This window comes from Oncorhynchus mykiss, chromosome 23 (assembly GCF_013265735.2).
Source record: "Oncorhynchus mykiss isolate Arlee chromosome 23, USDA_OmykA_1.1, whole genome shotgun sequence".
NCBI classification, from domain to species: Eukaryota; Metazoa; Chordata; class Actinopteri; order Salmoniformes; family Salmonidae; genus Oncorhynchus; species Oncorhynchus mykiss.
This window is the reverse complement of record NC_048587.1, coordinates 41356762-41376973: the sequence shown is the minus strand read 5'-3', so window position 1 is coordinate 41376973 and position 20212 is coordinate 41356762. Positions and strand designations below refer to the sequence as shown.

The following is a 20212-nucleotide window of genomic DNA, read 5'->3' as shown; positions in this document are numbered from 1 at the left end:
ATGGAGAGAGAGGGAGAGAAGTAGAGAGAGAGACATGGAGAGAAGTAGAGAGAGAGACATGGAGAGAGAGGTAGAGAAGTAGAGAGAGAGAGAGAGATGGAGAAAGAGAGACATGGAGAGAGATGGAGAAAGAGAGAGAGATGGGGAGAAGTAGAGAGAGAAAGAGGGAGAGAAGTAGTTAGAGAGACATGGAGAGAGAGAGAGACATGGAGAGAGAGAGAGAGAGAGAGAGAGAAATGGAGAGAGCGGGAGAGAGAGAGAGAGAGAGAGATGGGGGAGAAGTAGAGAGAGAAAGAGGGAGAGAAGTAGTTAGAGAGACATGGAGAGAGAGAGGGGGGAGAAGTAGAGAGAGACATGGAGAAAGAGAGAGAGAGAGAGAGAGAGAGAAGTAGAGAGAGAGGGACATGGAGAGAGAGAGAGGGAGAGGGGGAGAGGAGTAGAGAGAGAGACATGGAGAAAGAGAGAGAGAGAGAGAGGGAAGTAGAGAGAGCAAAATGGAGAGAGAGAGGGAGAGAAGTAGAGAGAGAGAGAAATGGAGAGAGAGGGAGAGAAGTAGAGAGAGAGAGATGGAGAGAGAGAGAGGGAGAGGGGGAGAGAAGTAGAGAGAGACATGGTGAAAGAGAGAGAGAGAGAGAGAAGTAGAGAGAGCGAAATGGAGAGAGAGAGAGAGAGAGAGGGAGATAAGTAGAGAGAGAGAGAAATGGAGAAAGAGGGAGAGTAGTAGAGAGAGAGACAGAGAGAGAGAGAGAGAGAGAAATGGAGAGAGAGATGGAGTGGGAGAGAAGTAGAGAGGGAAACATGGAGAGGGATGGAGAGGGAGACACATTGAGAGGGAGAAATAAAAATGGAGAGAGATGGAGAGGGAGAGAAGTAGAGAGAGAGACAGGGAGAGAGATGGAGAGGGAGAGAAGTAGAGAGAGAGACATGGAGAGAGATGGAGAGGGAGAGAAGTAGAGAGAGAGACATGGAGAGAGATGGAGAGTGAGAGAAGTAGAGAGAGAGACATGGAGAGAGATGGAGAGGGAGAGAAGTAGAGAGAGAGACAGGGAGAGAGAGATACTTTGCTTCCCAACTCCACTTCTCCCCACAGGAGAGGAGTGAGGGAGGAAAGAGAGAGGGGGAAGGGGGAGGGAGAGAAACACTGTGTGCTATAAGACAGATGTGGCGTGTTCTACCTGCAGTGTAATTAACATGCAATTTACACTAATTAAAAGGCAAATTATGCGAAGTGAGGCCTCTGTAGATCGCTCCTTAGTGTGTGGGGGGAGGGAGGAGAGGGATGGGAATATGCGTGTAGGTGATGAGGAAAGAAGGAAGGAGAGGGGGAGCAGGGGGGGGGATATGAGTGTTAAGGTGATGAGGAAATAATGGAGGAGAGGGGGAGCAGGGGGGGGGGATATGAGTGTTAAGGTGATGAGGAAATAATGGAGGAGAGGGGGAGCAGGGGGGGGATATGAGTGTTAAGGTGATGAGGAAAGAAGGAAGGAGAGGGGGAGCAGGGGGGGGGGATATGAGTGTTAAGGTGATGAGGAAATAATGGAGGAGAGGGGGAGCAGGGGGAGGGATATGAGTGTTAAGGTGATGAGGAAAGAAGGAAGGAGAGGGGGAGCAGGGGGGGGGATATGAGTGTTAAGGTGATGAGGAAATAATGGAGGAGAGGGGGAGCAGGGGGAGGGATATGAGTGTTAAGGTGATGAGGAAAGAAGGAAGGAGAGGGGGAGCAGGGGGGGATATGAGTGTTAAGGTGATGAGGAAATAATGGAGGAGAGGGGGAGCAGGGGGAGGGATATGAGTGTTAAGGTGATGAGGAAAGAAGGAAGGAGAGGGGGAGCAGGGGGGGGGATATGAGTGTTAAGGTGATGAGGAAATAATGGAGGAGAGGGGGAGCAGGGGGAGGGATATGAGTGTTAAGGTGATGAGGAAAGAAGGAAGGAGAGGGGGAGCAGGGGGGGATATGAGTGTTAAGGTGATGAGGAAAGAAGGAAGGAGAGGGGGAGCAGGGGGGGGATATGAGTGTTAAGGTGATGAGGAAAGAATGGAGGAGAGGGGGAGCAGGGGGAGGGATATGAGTGTTAAGGAGATGAGGAAAGAAGGGAGGAGAGGGGGAGCAGGGGGATTGACATGCATGCACAAGGGCGGAGTCATTTTTTTGGGGGCAGCGCTCACTTTTGTCCTCATGGTCATAGCGTTCCACTGTTGGAGTCCGCCTTGTGTAGTGTATATCCACTTGTGAACTGGGGGAGGCAGAGTAGCTAACAAAGCAAGAGGGGCTGAAGCTTGGACTCTAACTAGCGACGACATTTGTACTTCCAGATCCAGTGTTATTACAGTTATATTACACCCTTTTTGTTTACTGAGGTATTCTATGCTTTTCGACGCTACTTTTTGCCACAGAAGCAAACATCTATATGAATTGCAATTGCTAGAGCTTCGACAGCAAGCGTTTGAACTGCCCTTACTATTCAGGAAGAGAAAGGGAAGAAAAGGACTGAGAAAATGGCAAGTTTGTCCACTGAACACTACAAGAGGGGAAGATGAAGAATCCATGTCTCTTGTCCAACCTGTGCGAACCATTATTTTTTGGGGATGTCGGTTGCCAGATTTGACGACTTGCTTCAGCAGCGTTGGAATTGTCAATTTTGTGCAGGAGCTCAGGCAGCGAGTACTAAGGGTTTTTTCTCAATGGTCCTGACGGCCCTCTGTGATGCGAAGTACCGCTTCACCATGATCGACGTGGGTGCATATGGTTGGGAGGGAGATGCGGAAATCTTCTCACAAAGCAAGTTCGGTTCCCAAGTCATTGCAGGCCAGCTGCTGCTTCCAAGGCCAGAGTGCTTGCCAGGGGCCCAAACATGAGCTCATATGTCTTCACGGGAAACGAGGCATTCCCTCTGAGGGTAAACCTGAAGTGACCTTATCCAGGTAAGATACGCTCAGTACATGTGAATATACATATGATGGGAAAATTATACCAATATAGACATTGTAATTGTATTACTCACATAAACGTGATCCGTCATCCCAGTAAGAGGATGGGGGCCTACAGTGGGGAGAACAAATATTTGAAATACTGCCGATTTTCCAGGTTTTCCTACTTACAAAGCATGTAGAGGTCTGTAATTTATATCATAGGTACACTTCAACTGTGAGAGACGGGATCTAAAAATAAAAAAAAATCCAGAAAATCACATTGTATGATTTTTAAGTAATTAATTTGCATTTTATTGCATGACATAAGTGTTTGATCACCTACCAACCAGTAAGAATTCCGGCTCTCACAGACCTGTTAGTTTTTCTTTAAGAAGCCCTCCTGTTCTCCACTCATTACCTGTATTAACTGCACTTGTTTGAACTCGTTACCTGTATAAAAGACATCTGTCCACACACTCAATCAAATAGACGCCAACCTCTCCACAATGGCCAAGACCAGAGAGCTGTGTAAGGACATCAGGGATAAAATTGTAGACCTGCACAAGGCTGGGATGGGTTACAGGACAATAGGCAAGCAACTTGGTGAGAAGGCAACAACTGTTGGCACAATTATTAGAAAATGGAAGAAGTTCAAGATGACGGTCAATCACCCTCGGTCTGGGGCTCCATGGGGCATCAATGATCATGAGGAAGGTGAGGGATCAGCCCAGAACTACACGGCAGGACCTGGTCAATGACCTGAAGAGAGCTGGGACCACAGTCTCAAAGAAAACCATTAGTAACACACTACGCCGTCATGGATTAAAATCCTGCAGCACACGCAAGGTCCCCCTGCACAAACCAGCGCGTATCCAGGCCTGTCTGAAGTTTGCCAAAGACCATCTGGATGATCCAGAGATGGGATGGGAGAAGGTCATGTGGTCTGATGAGACAAAAATAGAGCTTTTTGGTCTAAACTCCATTCGCCGTGTTTGGAGGAAGAAGAAGGATGAGTACAACTCCAAGAACACCATCCCAACCGTGAGGCATGGAGGTGGAAACATCATTCTTTGGGGATGCTTTTGTGCAAAGGGGACAGGACGACTGCACCGTATTGAGGGGAGGATGGATGGGGCCATGTATCGCGAGATCTTGGCCAACAACCTCCTTCCCTCAGTAAGAACATTGAAGATGGGTCGTGGCTGGGCCTTCCAGCATGACAACGACCCGAAACACACAGCCAGGGCAACTAAGGAGTGTCTCCGTAAGAAGCATCTCAAGGTCCTGGAGTGGCCTAGCCAGTCTCCAGACCTGAACCCAATAGAAAGTCTTTGGAGGGGGCTGAATGTCTGTATTGCCCAGCGACAGCCCCAAAACCTGAAGGATCTGGAGAAGGTCTGTATGGAGGAGTGGGCCAAAATCCCTGCTGCAGTGTGTGCAAACCTGGTCAAGAACTACAGGAAACGTATGATCTCTGTAATTGCAACCAAGATTTTTGTAACAAATATTAAGTTCTGCTTTTCTGATGTATCAAATACTTATGTCATGCAATAAAAGGCTAATTAATTACTTAAAAATCATACAATGTGATTTTCGTCTCTCACAGTTGAAGTGTACCTATGATAAAAATGACAGACCTCTACATGCTTTGTAAGTAGGAAAACCTGCAAAATCGTCAGTGTTCTCCCCACTGTATGTCCAAAACATAGTCTACACAGTTGTTGTAGAACACGTGATAACCTTCATGTTCCTTTCTGGTGCTAATGGAAATGTTTATTTTATTCAAAGGTTTCCGAGAACTGCTTTGGGATGAAGGATCCTGGGACGAGTCCTTGAGGAAGGATCCTGGGACGAGTCCTTGAGGTTGCCCCAGAGAAAGTTGTGAAGGCCGATTGCCTTTGCACCATAGACACTGCAGACACTGACAACACAGAGTCATCAACAGTACATCCACCCCACGTTTGTTGACCACTCCACACCCACTGGGGACCTGCGTCCAGGAGAGTTGTGACAGGTGGCACCGGCTCCCTGGCCAGGGTAAACAGAGACAGGGCAACCAGAGTTGCTATAGACCTCAAGGACTACTTCCTCACACCAGCTGGTCGAGTGTCTTTCCAGGATGCTGCTCTCACGCGTGGCAACCTACAGTAAATGTTGGAGTGCTGTTTGGAAAACATGTGCGCAAATACAGTGCCTTCAGAAACTATTCACACCCCTTGACTTTTTCCACATGTTGTTGTGCTCCAGCCTGAATTGATCAAATGGAGAATTTTTATAAATGGCCTACACACAATATCCCATAATGTCAAAGTGGAATCCAACATTCAAAATGTTTACAAATTAATAAGTATTCAACCCCTTTGTTATGGCAAGCCTAAATAAATTGAGGAGTAAAAATGTGCTTAACAAGTCACATAATAAGTTATGTGCAATACTCACTCTGTGTGCAATAATAGTGTTTGACATGATTAGTGTTTGACATACAATTTTCTGTAAGGTCCCTGAGTCAAGCAGTGAATTTCAAACAAAGATTCAACCACAAAAACCAGTGAGGTTTTTGATTGGTAGATAGGTCAAAATAAAATAAAAAGCAGACACTGAATATAATTTTGGGCATGGTGAAGTTATTAATTACACTTTGGATGGTGTATCAATACACCCAGTCACTACAAAGATACAGGCGTCCTTCCTAACTCAGTTGCCTGAGAGAAAGGAAACCGCTAAGTGATTTCACGATTAGACCAATGGTGACTTTAAAACAGATACAGAGTGTAATGGCTGTGATAGGAGGAATCAACTGAGGATGGATCAACAACATTGTAGTTACTCCACAATACTAACCTAAATGACAGAGTGAAAAGAAAAGAAGCCTGTACAGAATAAAAAATATTCCAAAACATGCATCTTGTTTGAAACAAGGCACTAAAGTAATACTGCAAAAAAAATGTGGCAAAGCAACTAACTTTTTGTCCTGAATACAAAGTGTTATGTTTGGGGAAAATCCAATATTACACATTACTGAGTACCACTCTACATACTTTCAAGCATAGTGGTGGCTGCATGAAATTATGTGTATGCTTGTAATCATTAAGGACTGCAGAGTTTTTCAGGATAAAAAAGAAACGGAATACAGCTAAGCACAGACAAAATCCTAGAAAACCTGGTTCAGTATGGTTTCCACCAGAAACTGGGAGATGAATTCACCTTTCAGTAGGAGAATAACCTAAAACACTTAAGTCAAAGATACACTGGAGTTGCTTACCAAGAAAGAAAATGTTCCTGAGTTAAAGTTTTGACTTAAATCTGCTTGGAAATCTATAGCAAGACCTGAAAATGCTTCTCTAGCAATGATCAACAAGCAATTGAAAATAGTAATGAGCAAATGTTGCACAATCCAGGTGTGGAAAGCTCTTAGAGACTAACCTGGAAATACTCACTGCCAAAGGTGATTCTAACATGTATTAACTCAGGTGGTTGAATACCTATTGAATCTAGATATATTAGTGTTTTATTTTTACAAGTGTTTAACCAATGTTAGAATTTTTCTTCCAATTTGACATTACAGAGTATTTTGTGTAGATCATTGACAAATAATGACATTTAAATCTATTTGATTCTCACTTTGTAACACAATAAAACGTGGGAAAGTCCAGAGGTGTGAATACTTTCTGAAGTTACTGGTTGATGACGGTTTATATGTCATGTTGTGAGCTACACACTTGGTTTAGCTGTTTGGATTATGCTGTTTGGACACTTTACAAATCACAATAAAGACATAATAACAGTCACTTCATCCTTGTGTTGTTATTTTTGTCATACATCTGTTGAATGGTAGACCCTGAAGACATTTACCTGACGTGTCATGTGTAGTGGCCTTTCAATGAGGACATTCCTGCTATAATATACGGCTGGTACAGTACCTGGGTGAGGATGGCTGTCCAGTTGTAGACAATAAAGACCCCCAAGACGTTAACCTCATCTGTATAACTCAAAGTTTACTGCGTGACTGATTCAGAACAGTAATATTTTCTGCTACAAGTACAGCTGACCAGACGAAGACATTTGCAGACCTTTTAGATATTGATTTAAAACCATGTAAAACATGGAGATCATTTTTTCATGTCAAACAAAAGGTGCATTAAGAAGACTGTGTTCTCAAAAGGGGAAATAGGAGAAAAAAAACACAATGTAAACCACAGTAAATGACCTACCACCTTAACATGTGGTTCAGAAAATAACTAAGTATAAAAATAAATAAAAATCTACAGTAAATTACCTACCACCTTAACGTGTGAATGAGAAAATAACTAAATATATTTAAAAAACTGTAAATTACCTACCATGTGAATGAGAAATTTACTAAATGTAAGGAATAAAAAAACATGCAAAAAACCCCAGTAATGATATATATTTTTTGAAATAAAGTAAATTACCCAGTAAAAAAGTTATTCAGAAAACATGTTAACATACATCTCTACAAATGTGTTTAAAACACCTGTTTTTGGGGTGAGATGGAGGGCTCTGTCTAATTTGAGAGAGGACAGAGAGGACACACATCACTGATTGATGGTAAAAGTAAAAATAAAAATAAAAATGAATGTACATCATCACATCCCTGACAAACGGGATACATTGATCAGGAGGAATAGCATGATGTCGTAGACAGCCTTTGCTGGACATTGCTGATGTTTCTCTAACTCCTCTTTAGCTCATCAACCCGCTGAATAATGTCAGTGTCCAAAGGATCCTCAGCTGTTTTTATTTTTTTATATTTTTTTTCACCTTTATTTAACCAGGTAGGCCACTTGAGAACAAGTTCTCATTTACAACTGCGACCTGGCCAAGATAAAGCAAAGCAGTGCGACAAAAACAACGACACATGGAATAAACAAACGTACAGTCAATAACACAATAGAAACAAAATAGAAAAAAAGAACAAAAAATCGGTATACAGTGTGTGCAAATGAAGTAAGGAGGTAATGCAATAAATAGGCCAATAGTGGCGAAGTAATTACAATTTAGCAATTTACACTGGAGTGATATATGTGCAGATGAGGATATGCAAGTAGAAATACGGGTGTGCAAAAGAGCAGAAAAACAAAAACAAATATGGGGATGAGGAAGGTAGTTGGTTGGATGGGCTATTTACAGATGGGCTGTGTACAGCTGCAGCAATCGGTACGCTGCTCTGACAGCTGACTCTTAAAGTTAGTAAGGGAGATATAAGTCTACAAATTCAGTGATTTTTGCAATTCGTTCCTGTCATTGGCAACAGAGAACTGGAAGGAAAGGCGGCCGAAGGAGATGTTGGCTTTGGGGATGACCAGTGAAATATACCCGTTGGAGTGCGTGCTACAGGTGGGTGTTGCTATGGTGACCAGTGAGCTGAGATAAGGCGGAGCTATACCTAGCAAAGACTTATAGATTACCTGGAGCCAGCTGTCTTCCTCTTCTGGCCACTGGAGTTTAGTCGGGGAGATGGGGCGGAGGTTGATGGAGTTGCAGGGCAGAGGGCAAGGGTGTGCCTGGACGGTGCATTTGGGTGTTGGTGAGAAGGGCTTGGACTCTGAGGAGAGGTGCCAGGGAGGTGATGAACCAGGCCAGGGAGATGGTGAACCAAGGGGCGATGAAGCACCTGTAGGGCTCTCGGGCTCAGCTCGGTCTCCGGGCTGTCCAAAACACCATCCCCTCCAACAATCTGCACAAAATAACCCATAATGGCAAAGTGAAAACTGTTTTTTAAAATAATGTATTAAAAATAAAACAGAAATACCTTATTTACATAAGTATTTAGATCCTATGCTATGAGACTCGAAATTGAGCTCATGTGCATCCTGTTTCCATTGATCATCCATGAGATGTTTCAATAACTTGATTGGAGTCCACCTGTGGTACAGTTAATTGATTGGACATGATTTGGAAAGGTTCACACCTGTCTTTATTAGGTCCCACAGTTGACAGTGCAAAGATCCAAGCCGTGAGGTCAAAGGAATTTTCCTTCGAGCCAGGATTGTGTCAAGGCACAGATCAGGTGAAGGGTACCAAAACATTTCTGCAGCATTGAAGGTCCCCAAGAACACAGTGTCCTCCATCATTCTTAAATGGAAGCACTTTGGAACAACCAAGACTCTTCCTAGAGCTGGCCGCCAGGCCAAACTGAGCAATCGGGGGAGAAGGACCTTGCACTCCACCAATCAGGCCTTTATGGTAGAGTGGCCAGACATAAGCCACTCCTCAGTAAAAGGCACATCCCGCTTGGAGTTTGCCAAAAGGCACCTAAAGGACTCTCAGACCATGCAAAACAAGATTCTGTGGTCTGACGAAACCTAGATTAAACTCTTTGGCCTGAATTCCAAGCGTGTGGAGGAAACCTGGCACCATCCCTACGGTGAAGCTTGGTGGTGGCAGCTTCATGCTGTGGGGATGTTTTTCAGAGGCAGGGACTGAGAGACTAGTCATGATCGAGGGAAAGATAAGCTGAGCAAAGTACAGAGAGATCCTTGATGAAAACCTGCTCCAGGGCGCTCAGGCCCTCAGACTTGGGTGAATGTTCACCTTCCAACAGGACAACGACCCAAAGCACAGAGCCAAGACAACGCAGGAGTGGCTTGGGACGAGTTTCTGAATCTCCTTGAGTGGCCCAGCCAAAGCCCGGACTTCAACCCGATCTAACATCCCTGGAGAGACCTGAGAGATGTCCAACCTGACAGGGCTCAAGAAGATTTGCGGAGAAGAATGGGAGAAACCCCCCAAATACAGGTGTGCCAAGCTTGTAGCATCATACCCAAGAACACTCAAGGCTTTAAATGCTGCCAAAGATGCTTAACAAAGTACTGAGTAAAGAGTCTGAATACTTATGTAAATGTGATATTTCAGTTTTTGGTAAATAAATGTGCACAAAAAAATATGTTTTTGCTTTGTTATTATTGGGTATTGTCTGTAGATTGATGAAGAAAAAATATATTTAGTCCATTTTAGAATAAGGCTGTAACGTAACAAAATGTGGAAAAGTCAAGGTGTCTGAATACTTTCCGATTGCACTGTATGTGATGTATTGTCATAAATAATGAAAATGTAAAGGCTAATAAGGATGGTGGAACCATTGATAGAGGGCTGTAGGAAGAACCTTTACATGAAAAAATGGTTCTTGGTAAAAACCCTTCATAGAGGGTTCTAGTTAGAACCCGTCATAGTGTTCTAGGTAGAACCAAGAGGGTTCTAGGTAGCACCAAAAAGGTTCCCCTATGGGATGGGCAAAAATTCCAAAATACAGATACAAAATACCATAAAGGTCATTGTATCAAAATAAACTGTAATGTATTAAAATACAAAAAAACCTTTCCAAGTAGCTGGCCCGAACAGCAACAACAATCTCAGTATCAGTGAAAAAAAAAATGTTTTACTTGCTATGACTGGGATATGTTGTTGCTTAACTACCTTAGCCGAGCAAGTCACTCTGGATAATCGTGCCTGCTAAATGACCAAAATGTAGACGTGACCGACCGGCTGAAATCGGTCTTATGTAACAAAATCTGAAATTGTATTTTACATTGGATAAAAGTAGAGACTCAGAGCTACAAAATGAGATATCATACACTACAGTTGAGGAACAATGGGAAAGTAATTTTGCGTTGAAAGTTGATAAACTTGTAAACTCACTTTTGAGAAAATGGCCTTTGAATGTTTGGGTATTACTATTGCTTTGTTCTGGTACCTTCTTTGTCTACATCCATTCAGCATCGTAACCCCACCCATCTCTTTAAGGGTTGATCTGAATCTACTAACAACAGCAAGCACCCAAGCTAACTTGCTAGCTACTTCCAGACATCTAAGTGAGAGAGAACTGCTCACTGAACATTACTCGCCCTAGCAGAGCTGGTTTAGCTGTTATGTTATCCAGAGTGTTGGTGACTGCAACTGTGCTGTCTGATTGTCCGGTCGTAATTTCAGAGCTTTTCGCATTCAGAGCGCACATTGGACGCTCTGGCCGACGTTTACTGACACCAGCCATATTCAACTGGTGTTGAGCTTTGGTAAATTCATCAGTTATCACACAGACGAGAGTTCTCTGAAATCGGATTAGATGCCTAGACTGAATTAGCGAGCGCACCCGAAATGGTTAGTTGCATAGTGGAGTCTTTGTTAAGACATGTAGCTAGCTAGGTAAACAATGAACCATAATCACAACTCATGACGTTACTACCCTGCATGAATTTGCAGGTAGCTAACCAACCAGGTTCAATGTTAGCTAGCTAAGCAAATGGCACTGAGATACGAATAGTAAGATTATACAGGTAACGTTAGCTAGTAAGCCAGCTAACATTAGCTATGTGAAAATGAACATACCAAACTTAACTGCAAAGCACACTGTGTAATGTTTCGGGTCGGAGCTCATTAGAATAATTCTCAGCATGCTTCACAATTGTTCATTTTTACATGGAGTCTAGTTCAGCCCAGTGTAATACAAATGACAAAGTACTCAGAAGTAATTCAAATACTAAAATATTCAAATGTCAGCCTATGGGGACAAACCAAAGAATCCTGTATGGTTCTACTTAGCACTCACACTCACACTCACACTCACACGCACACACACGCAACCACCAGGATAGACAGAAGCTCAATCAGCACCCCTTCTCTGTCTCTCCTCTACCTCTCTTTTCCCCTCTCTCTCTCCCCTCCCCCTCTTCCTCCCTCCTTCTCTCTCCCTCTCCTCCTTTCTCCTCCTGTCTGTATCAATGGCGCTGCCTTCAGCACTTCTCTCTCATTGATCGTGCTCTGAACCCTGAGATGTTTAGCTGACATCATCTCTTCATCTCTTCATCCCTCCTCCTGAATGTTATCCTAATTAATTATGTACATGAACTCCTCCAGCGTCCTCTCTCTCTCTCTCTCTCTCTCTCGCTTGCTCGCTCTCTCTCGATCTCATTCTCGTGCTTTGTTTCTATTTTTCTCTCTTTCTGTCTTTTATCTTCCTTCCTTTCTTTCTCTCTCTCTCTCTCTCTTGTTCTGCCTCCCTCCTAGTTCCTCCTCCATATGAGAATAGGTTGGAGCATTTACATCAAAAACAAAGTAAAAGGAGTTCATTCATCATCTACCTACTGACAGTAGAAGGCTTTCCTTCTGATAGTATAACCCCACCTGGTAGTTTCAGCTCAGGTAAGGCTTAAGTTGAGATATCTGTCCTCCAGTGGAGGCTGGTGAGGGCAGGATGGCTCATAATAATGGCTGTAATGTAGTGAATGAAAATGTTTCAAAGAAACCATGTTTCAAGCCATTAATATGAGCTGAGTTAAAGTGCCACTAGCCACCACTGGTGTCCTCCGTTTCTCAGCTGCGTGTGTCTGTCTTATCTCAGGGCCTGTTTAGAGTGGTCCCCCGGGTGTTGGTAACAGAGATCCCCGTCGTCATGCTTACTCTGATAACTGTGAAGTAAATGGAGGTTGTCACGGCGACACCTCAAAGGGCCGTCCCTCCCGGAGACCTATCGCTGCCACTTTCTGCCAGTGATGGACAGATGATCACACTGGGTCTGAGGGATGAGAGGATGTCTGGATGAATCCCTAGTTCTCTCTCTCTCTCCCGTCTCTCTAATGTCACCCTCCGTTTCTCTCCGTCAATTCCTTCCTGTCTTTATACCTCTCTCACCATCGTTCCTCTTACTTTCCATCACTTTCTCTCTCTCTCTCTCTCTCTCTCTCTCTCTCTCTCTCTCTCTCCCTCTCTCTCTCTCTCTCTCTCTCTCTTTCTCTCTCTCTCTCTCTCTCTCTCCCTCTCTCTCTCTCTCTCTCTCTCTCTCTCTCTCTCTTTTTTTTATTCATCTCTCTCTCTCTCTCTTTTTATTTAATTTATGTCTCTCTCTCTCTTTCTCTCTCTCCCTCTTCCCTATCTCTCTATCTAATTGTAATATATGCTGTAGTCTAGACCTTTTTAGTTTGTTATATCTGTGTCCACTCCTCCCAGACAGCTTTCCTAATCTCCTGTGCCACATACAAATGCCAGGAGAGCAGAGAGAATAGCAAATACATGACCCCTCCAACCTGACCCTCACACTAACCTACAGTATAACTAATATATTAACACACTCTTAGGCTATGTCCCAAATGGCACCCTTTCCCCTATATAGTATACTACTTTTCACCAGAGCCATAGGGCTCTGGTCAAAAGTAATGCACTATGTAGGGTATAGGGTGCCATTCTGGATGCTATCTAAGACATATTCACACACTCTTAGAGAACAGAGACAGTTAAATATGTTCAGGTAAATTCTTTATTATTAAAAACCAGAGTGTTTTGGTTGGTATTGCATTATCATGTTCAAGTGATTTATCTTCAATCAAGGTGCTTTAGAGTGTACAGTATGAGTTATGACTAGTGAGGTTCCATGTCCCTCTCACACTCCCACGCTCACACTCTCTCTTTTACAACCACCCAAACTCCACTCTATCATTTTAGTTTTCTTTTCCAGTGTTCTTTAAGCTAGGAACACATTTTTTTGTGGTCTGTGTTTCCCTCCAGCAGGCAGAAGAGGTTGCGCAAACAGAGGGCTCCCATCAGCTCCACCTGCAGCAGTGTGATTCATCAGAGAAGCAGCAGCCCAAACGGTTACATGTCTCCAACATCCCTTTCCGCTTCAGAGACCCAGACCTCAGGCAAATGTTTGGGGTGAGTAGCTAGCTATTAAACACAAAATATATTGTAGAGACCTTAACCCAACACCTAGCGACTCGTCAAAACGTTTGGCCTTCTTGGCATAATGGTTAAGGTGTTGGCTTGACAGTCGCTGGACCTGGGATTGAGTCCTGATCAGAGCTAACCCCCCCAAAATGATCTACAATATGTGGCAAGTGAGAATTTAGAAAGACCTGAAGCTGAATAAGCATCACAAGGCCTAATTTTACCAGCACACAACTTTGACATACTACAGTGGCTATGTTGGTGAACATACTAGATTGTGTGTTCTCACTGTTCAGAACGCACAGACCTGTCAATGGTTAACAAAACACATCAGTCTGGGACCGCATTGTTGAGCCGACCACGTCTCAGTCTCTCTGCATGTGGTTGTGTAATCCTCCCATCTACTCTTAGCTCTACAGGAACATCAAGTGCCACTTTGAGACTGTCCCCATTAAAGATGTATGGGCCCGTCACACCTTTTAGAGAGGAGGCCTAAGTGATTCACGTCCTATCCTCCACATACCCTCTCCTCCTCAAATTAGAGACAAAAATGAATCTTTCATCTCCGGGGCGTTACAGGGCCGTCGTCCTTAACCGTTCCTTGGAGAGAGAGGACATAACTAGACCTGTTTTGAATTCCCAAGACTGTTGTAGCGGTTCTCAGAGCAGAACACCGTTCATTCACAGGGCTGTTTTCATTACACAATGATTCTAGAATAGTTTTTTTTTTCTTTTTCTCTGCTTTGTGAAAGACTTTGAACAATAATGAATAAATATCTGGGAATGAAATATCTGACCCTGTGTGAGTTGTTAGTGGCAACTTCTTCTTACTTGCCTAATTGTTTTTTGTTCCTGGAGGAACATAGTTCTAAAGATCTACAACGCTGCCGGTCTTGAGCTGCATTTCTTGCCTGTGGCCTTACAACCCAAACATCAACTTGTACCCACTCCTATGTAGTTGGAGTAGCAACTAGTGCAAGTCTGTCATGTTGTTTCTGAAGCAACTGCTTCTTATTCCAACAAAGTGACCAAGAAGTCCCCACAGGCATGCAGTACGACTGTAGAGCACAGAGCCAGCTAGCTTCTTCTCCCTGCCACAGACTTTGTGCATGTTTGATGAGCACAAAAAACAGAGAGCGAAGAACATGAAAGACAGAGAACACAGGGGGCTAGAACAAGAAATACAGAGAACACAGGGGGCTAGAACAAGAAATACAGAGAACACAGGGGGCTAGAACAATAAATACAGAGAACACAGGGGACTAGAACAAGAAATACAGAGAACACAGGGGCTAGAACAAGAAATACAGAGAACACAGGGGGCTAGAACAAGAAATACAGAGAACACAGGGGGCTAGAACAAGAGATACAGAGAACACGGGGGCTAGAACAATAAATACAGAGAACACAGGGGGCTAGAACAATAAATACAGAGAACACAGGGGGCTAGGACTATAAATACAGAGAACACGGGGGTAGAACAATAAATACAGAGAACACAGGGGGCTAGAACTATAAATACAGAGAACACAGGCGGCTAGAACTATAAATACAGAAAACACAGGGGGCTAGAACAATAAATACAGAGAACACAGGGGGCTAGAACTATAAATACAGAGAACACAGGGGGCTAGAACTATAAATACAGAGAACACAGGGGGGTAGAACTATAAATACAGAAAACACAGGGGGGTAGAACAAGACAGACAGAGAACACAGGGGGCTAGAACAAGACAGATAGAGAACACAGGGGGCTAGAACTATAAATACAGAGAACACAGGGGGCTAGAACTATAAATACAGAGAACACAGGGGGGTAGAACAAGAAATACACACAGCGAGAGAGGACAGAAAGAAAGAAACAACAGGCCATGCAGGAGGGAGAGAGTGAAAAAGAGAGGAGAGACCCCCCAGACAGACCGTTCCCTAATGGCCCAGAAATAGAAAGATGTATCATGGAAATCCCCCGTAGTGTTTGTTGGTCTATAGCTTGTTAATACCAGACCAGTGTTTACTGGTGGCAGCCCATATATATATATATATAACACTACACCCAACACTAACTTTTTAAATAATAGGAGGCTGGAGATTTCTCCCCTGGTCCCCTGGCTTCTCAGATGGAGTGGAACATCTGTTGCGTGCGTGTGTGAAGGCCTGGGACTCCTAACTCTCCAGTAACACTCCCCAGTCACTTAGTGAAGTCTCCAAGTCACTGAGCTCTGCACCACAATTAACCAGAGACACTGAGAGAGGAGAGAGGAGAGACGGATTAGAAGAGACAGACAATCTGCTAGCACTCACTACAATCAGCGATGCTCAGAGCGCGTCTAACCCTGTTAACAGTGGGTCGCACTGACATAGGCCCTGAAGACTTGGTGTCAGGAGGACTGGGCTAGAAAAGTTGGTCAATCAAAACAAAGTCACATGTTTAGTCCTTTTTCTTGCACTTTAGAAAGTGAGCAACTCAAACTGTCCACTTGAGGTTTCCCAGGCAAGTTTAGGCTTGAAAAGTGAACTAACCACTTTGGTTCTTTCGTTCAATACTACAGTTGCAGACAAGGCACTTAAGCAGTTTGGTTAGTTAGTTGGTTGTTCGAGTGTCTCTAGGGTGGTGGGATAGGATACGAAGGGAATGTAGAAGCTTTTCAGAGTTTACACACACGCACGCGCGCGCACGCAAGCACACACACACACACACACACACACACACACACACACACACATACACACACACACACACACACACACACACACACACACACACACACACACACACACACACACACACACACACACACACACACACACCTCTTTGTCGATGGTCCAGTTTTAAGGATTAATCGTTGTGGGCAGGGCTGAAGAGCTGCAGCCCAGATTCCATCAGGGTTCTGCCATTCCCACAATGGGCTCTAGTACCGCCCTCTCCCATTGCCTGTAAATGCTGCAATGAGAGACTGGCTCAATCTGCCATTACGACTCCGCTTGAGCACCACCACAATGCAAACAAAGGCCAGTATTGCCAAGCATTATAGCAAATGGAAATTCCTTCCATTCTAGCAAAAGTGAAGGCAATGACAAGCCATTGTAACATAGTCACACCAGGAAGTTATAACCAAGGGAATAATGCAACAATCAAGTGTTTTCTCAGTGGATTCATTTTAATGGTCCTTATTGTGACAATTTAGGTCCTTATCAGAAAATGGACAGAAATAATAATAATATAGTTTAAACCTCAGCTGTGTGGTCGGTGCTTCTACAACGAAGCAGACCAGAGATGGGCAGTAGTTCTGTTACTTTTGACTCATTTGTCATTTGTATTTCACCGTACTTCAATACATCGAGACCTATAATTTGTATTTTCAAAAATAAAGAAAATACTAAATACTTTTCTATAAAAAATACAAATATAGTGTTTCACAGTTTTGTGGCCCCCTCTCACCCTGCATTGGTATCAGAAGTCTGCTGGCACTATAGTGTGATAAGAGTGTCTGCTAGATGACCAAAATGTGAATGTTAATGTAAATATGAACACTTGCAAAGCATGCTGGGTATTAGTGCTCTATTCAATCCACATCACGGAAGTTCAGCTTTACAGCATGATTGAAATTTAAAGGCAATTTCTCGCTTTAGTCAAGACTGCATTCACCTTAAACTCTTCATATGTTGGCTAAATAGGAAATGACTTAAATATTCATTTAGCGGAATCTGTATTGTTCATTTTCACATTTACGTTTACGTTCTGGACATTTAGTAGACACTCTTATCCAGAGTGTCTTACAGTCAGTGCATTCAACTAAGGTAGATTAACAAGAACATATCACAGTCATAGCAAATTTTTTTTTTTTAAGTGTTACCGTTACTTGGAATGTTGTTTTAGTGCAGGCGTGTAAATACCTCAATGTACCAGCATTTTATCAAACTACAATGCTTTGCAAATGTATTTTGATACATTGGTCTTTAGAGTATCTTGCATTTGCAACAAGATACATAACAATAAACATTTGCCCATCTCTGACATGGACACAAAAAGAGAGAATGTATGGAAAGAATAACATAGCAGGGGTTCATTACCCAAACTTATTTGAGTTTAATTCATAATTAGAAAAACACATCTAGGAGGAAATTACAACGATGAGCATGAGGGCTTAATGGTATGGTGATAATTGGGATTCAAAGCCCCACTTCACTGATTCAATTCTCTCATTCTCTCAACGGCATGTCGGAGATCTCTAATCTCAACGTCTGCATCCGAAAAGGCACACTATTAGGATGCCATTTGGGCTGAAACCAAAGCTTAATACCTTGGATATATCAGCGAGGGCTGCAGACCTCCTTTACCAAGTGTTTGATAGCTCTCTCAGAAGATCAGAAACTCTGAAACTATCCAACTGGGAAACTCTGGAAGTTTGGGTGCCGCTTTCATGTCTGGGAAATGATCTGAAATAGGATATTCAAAATTACAAAACACCAGGCACTTAGGCTTCAGATTTAAAGTATTAGCGGGGGTTTTACCCCCAATTTTCACCATTGTCAGTTCTTCTGATTTCAAAGGAGCACATGAATATTGCATGACACAGGGAGCCAGGATGGCTTCCACTAGACCCTAGCTGTGCCCCAGTCGCTTCAGGAGCCTGTTCATTTTGCACCACACTGAGAGAAACAGGCTAATATACTGTCCCCAGTGCCATCGCTATGTTTAATTAATAACCAGACACTTAGAGAGCCAGCCGCAAGAGGGTTCTTCCTGTCACACTCCCAGAGGTAGGGTCCTAAATTAGTCATTACTGTAGTGTGTGCATGCACACACGCACACGCACACATGCCCATCCACGCATGCACACACACACACACCTCCCCCCGACACACACACCTTTGGCCCACCTCAGCAGTCTGCGTGTGTGTGCGCGTGTGTGTTTCTCTCTCTCGAGGAGCGAGGCGTACATCACAGGTCCGCTAATGGACTTTTAATGATACCTTCCTTCCTCTGCCTAATCACCTTTTTTAGAAGCCCCAGCCTTCCAGGGAGAACCCCCATCTTTGCATCATGCTGCAGCAGCATTCCAAACAGAACAGGGAATAATGTCAGTCGGAAGCTTCTTACGTTCTGATTAGCCATTTTATTCCATAAGGCTCCATTCCATCCTGCTCCACCATTTGGCCTTTGAGATTGTGTGTAATTATAATCTCTCCATGTAATTTACAATAACAAATCAGTGTAGAGATGAACATGTGTGCAGTAATGGTATCAGAGGGGGATAGATAGGACAGCTAAACCCATAGCTTCTATTGCAGTCTCCCCTTGATGCCAATTCATTAGTGGCCTGATTAAAGTAAATTTACTACAGTGTTTATTTAGCAAGAAGAATACTTTATTATTGCCTGTTAAGGAGCAGTTCCCTCTCTTTTTCTCTCTCGCTCTCTCTCACACACACACACAAACACACACGTACATATACACACACACACACACACACACACACACACACACACACACACACACACACACACACACACACACACACACACACACACACACACACACACACACACACACACACACACACATCACTTTGTTTACAGTGCATTTAATCTGCACCCCAGGCCCATTAGCACAGGTATAAACTGTTACCATCGTTAGCATCATCAGTTTCTACAGTGTGTTGCGCTAAACAAGTCATTCACTATGAGAGGAGGACGCTACGATGCTAACCAGTCTAAGTATATGAGGAGCACCATCACGCTGCGATCATACAATGTGCAGTGTGTGTTTGATTTACTGCTCCTCACAAGGAAAACAGCTTTAATCTGAACTAATGGAGGAGTCTGAGTCGAGCAACAGCTGTGAGAGAATGGATGAATGTGAATTGAGGAGGAAGAGAGTGGGAAAGTGCTGCTGTGCGTGCCTGAATAAAGTGAAGGAGAACGAGTGATGGAGAGAGGAGGATTTTTTTTTCAGTGTAACATTTCTGGCGTTGATTCAGGTGTTAAATTAACTCTGCAAGTGTTACATTAACACTCATTGGTGTAAAATAACCACACTGTTGGTGTTAATAACCAGAGTTGAGTGTGAGAGTGTGATTGTGTTTGTTTTTACTCTGAGTAAAATGTTCACATCAAAAACATGCCCATCATTATTATATTTCCCAGCATGCTCTGCTGCAGGTAGATTCTTTGATAAGTGTTTTGATTAATATTTTGCTACATAAAGATAAATAACGTACAGTTTTAACATTTCATACGATTTTTCAGAACATTTTTTTTTTCTGAACTAATCTAGTTACTGAAATGGTTGTTCCAGTTTAATGGTTTAGCTAGTCTCCTTTTTCAATGTTAATGACCCTAACAGCCATTCTGAATGCAGTTTGTGGCCAAATTATCTTGAATATCCTAACTCCAAACTTCAATAGGAATTATACATCAATTTGCAAGCCAGCATAATGTGACTTGCAAGCCTGAGGTGGCCTTTTAAGAAGGACTTTCAGGTAACTTGATTAAAATAAAAAAAATGGCCTCATGAGACATGTATTGTCTTGGACAGTTACATTTTAATTAAACTATTCACTTAACTGACTTGCTGAAGGCCACAGGACAGAAAATGAATGAATTCAACAACCACGTCATTAAC

The 20212-nt window shown here is 43.2% G+C and overlaps 1 protein-coding gene across 7 annotated transcripts in view; it reads left to right on the top strand.

Annotated features, from left to right (window-relative positions):
• Positions 1 to 20212, top strand: part of LOC110502777 (RNA binding protein fox-1 homolog 3) — a 739581-nt gene that overhangs the window by 668470 nt on the left and 50899 nt on the right. For 6 of the 7 annotated variants that reach the window (XM_036960469.1, XM_036960470.1, XM_036960465.1 and 3 more), the window contains one exon: positions 13429 to 13575. In XM_036960469.1, coding sequence (XP_036816364.1) covers positions 13429 to 13575 — 147 coding nt within the window. The remainder of the gene's footprint in view (positions 1 to 13428; positions 13576 to 20212) is intronic. The other variant, XM_036960467.1, reaches the window with a different exon arrangement.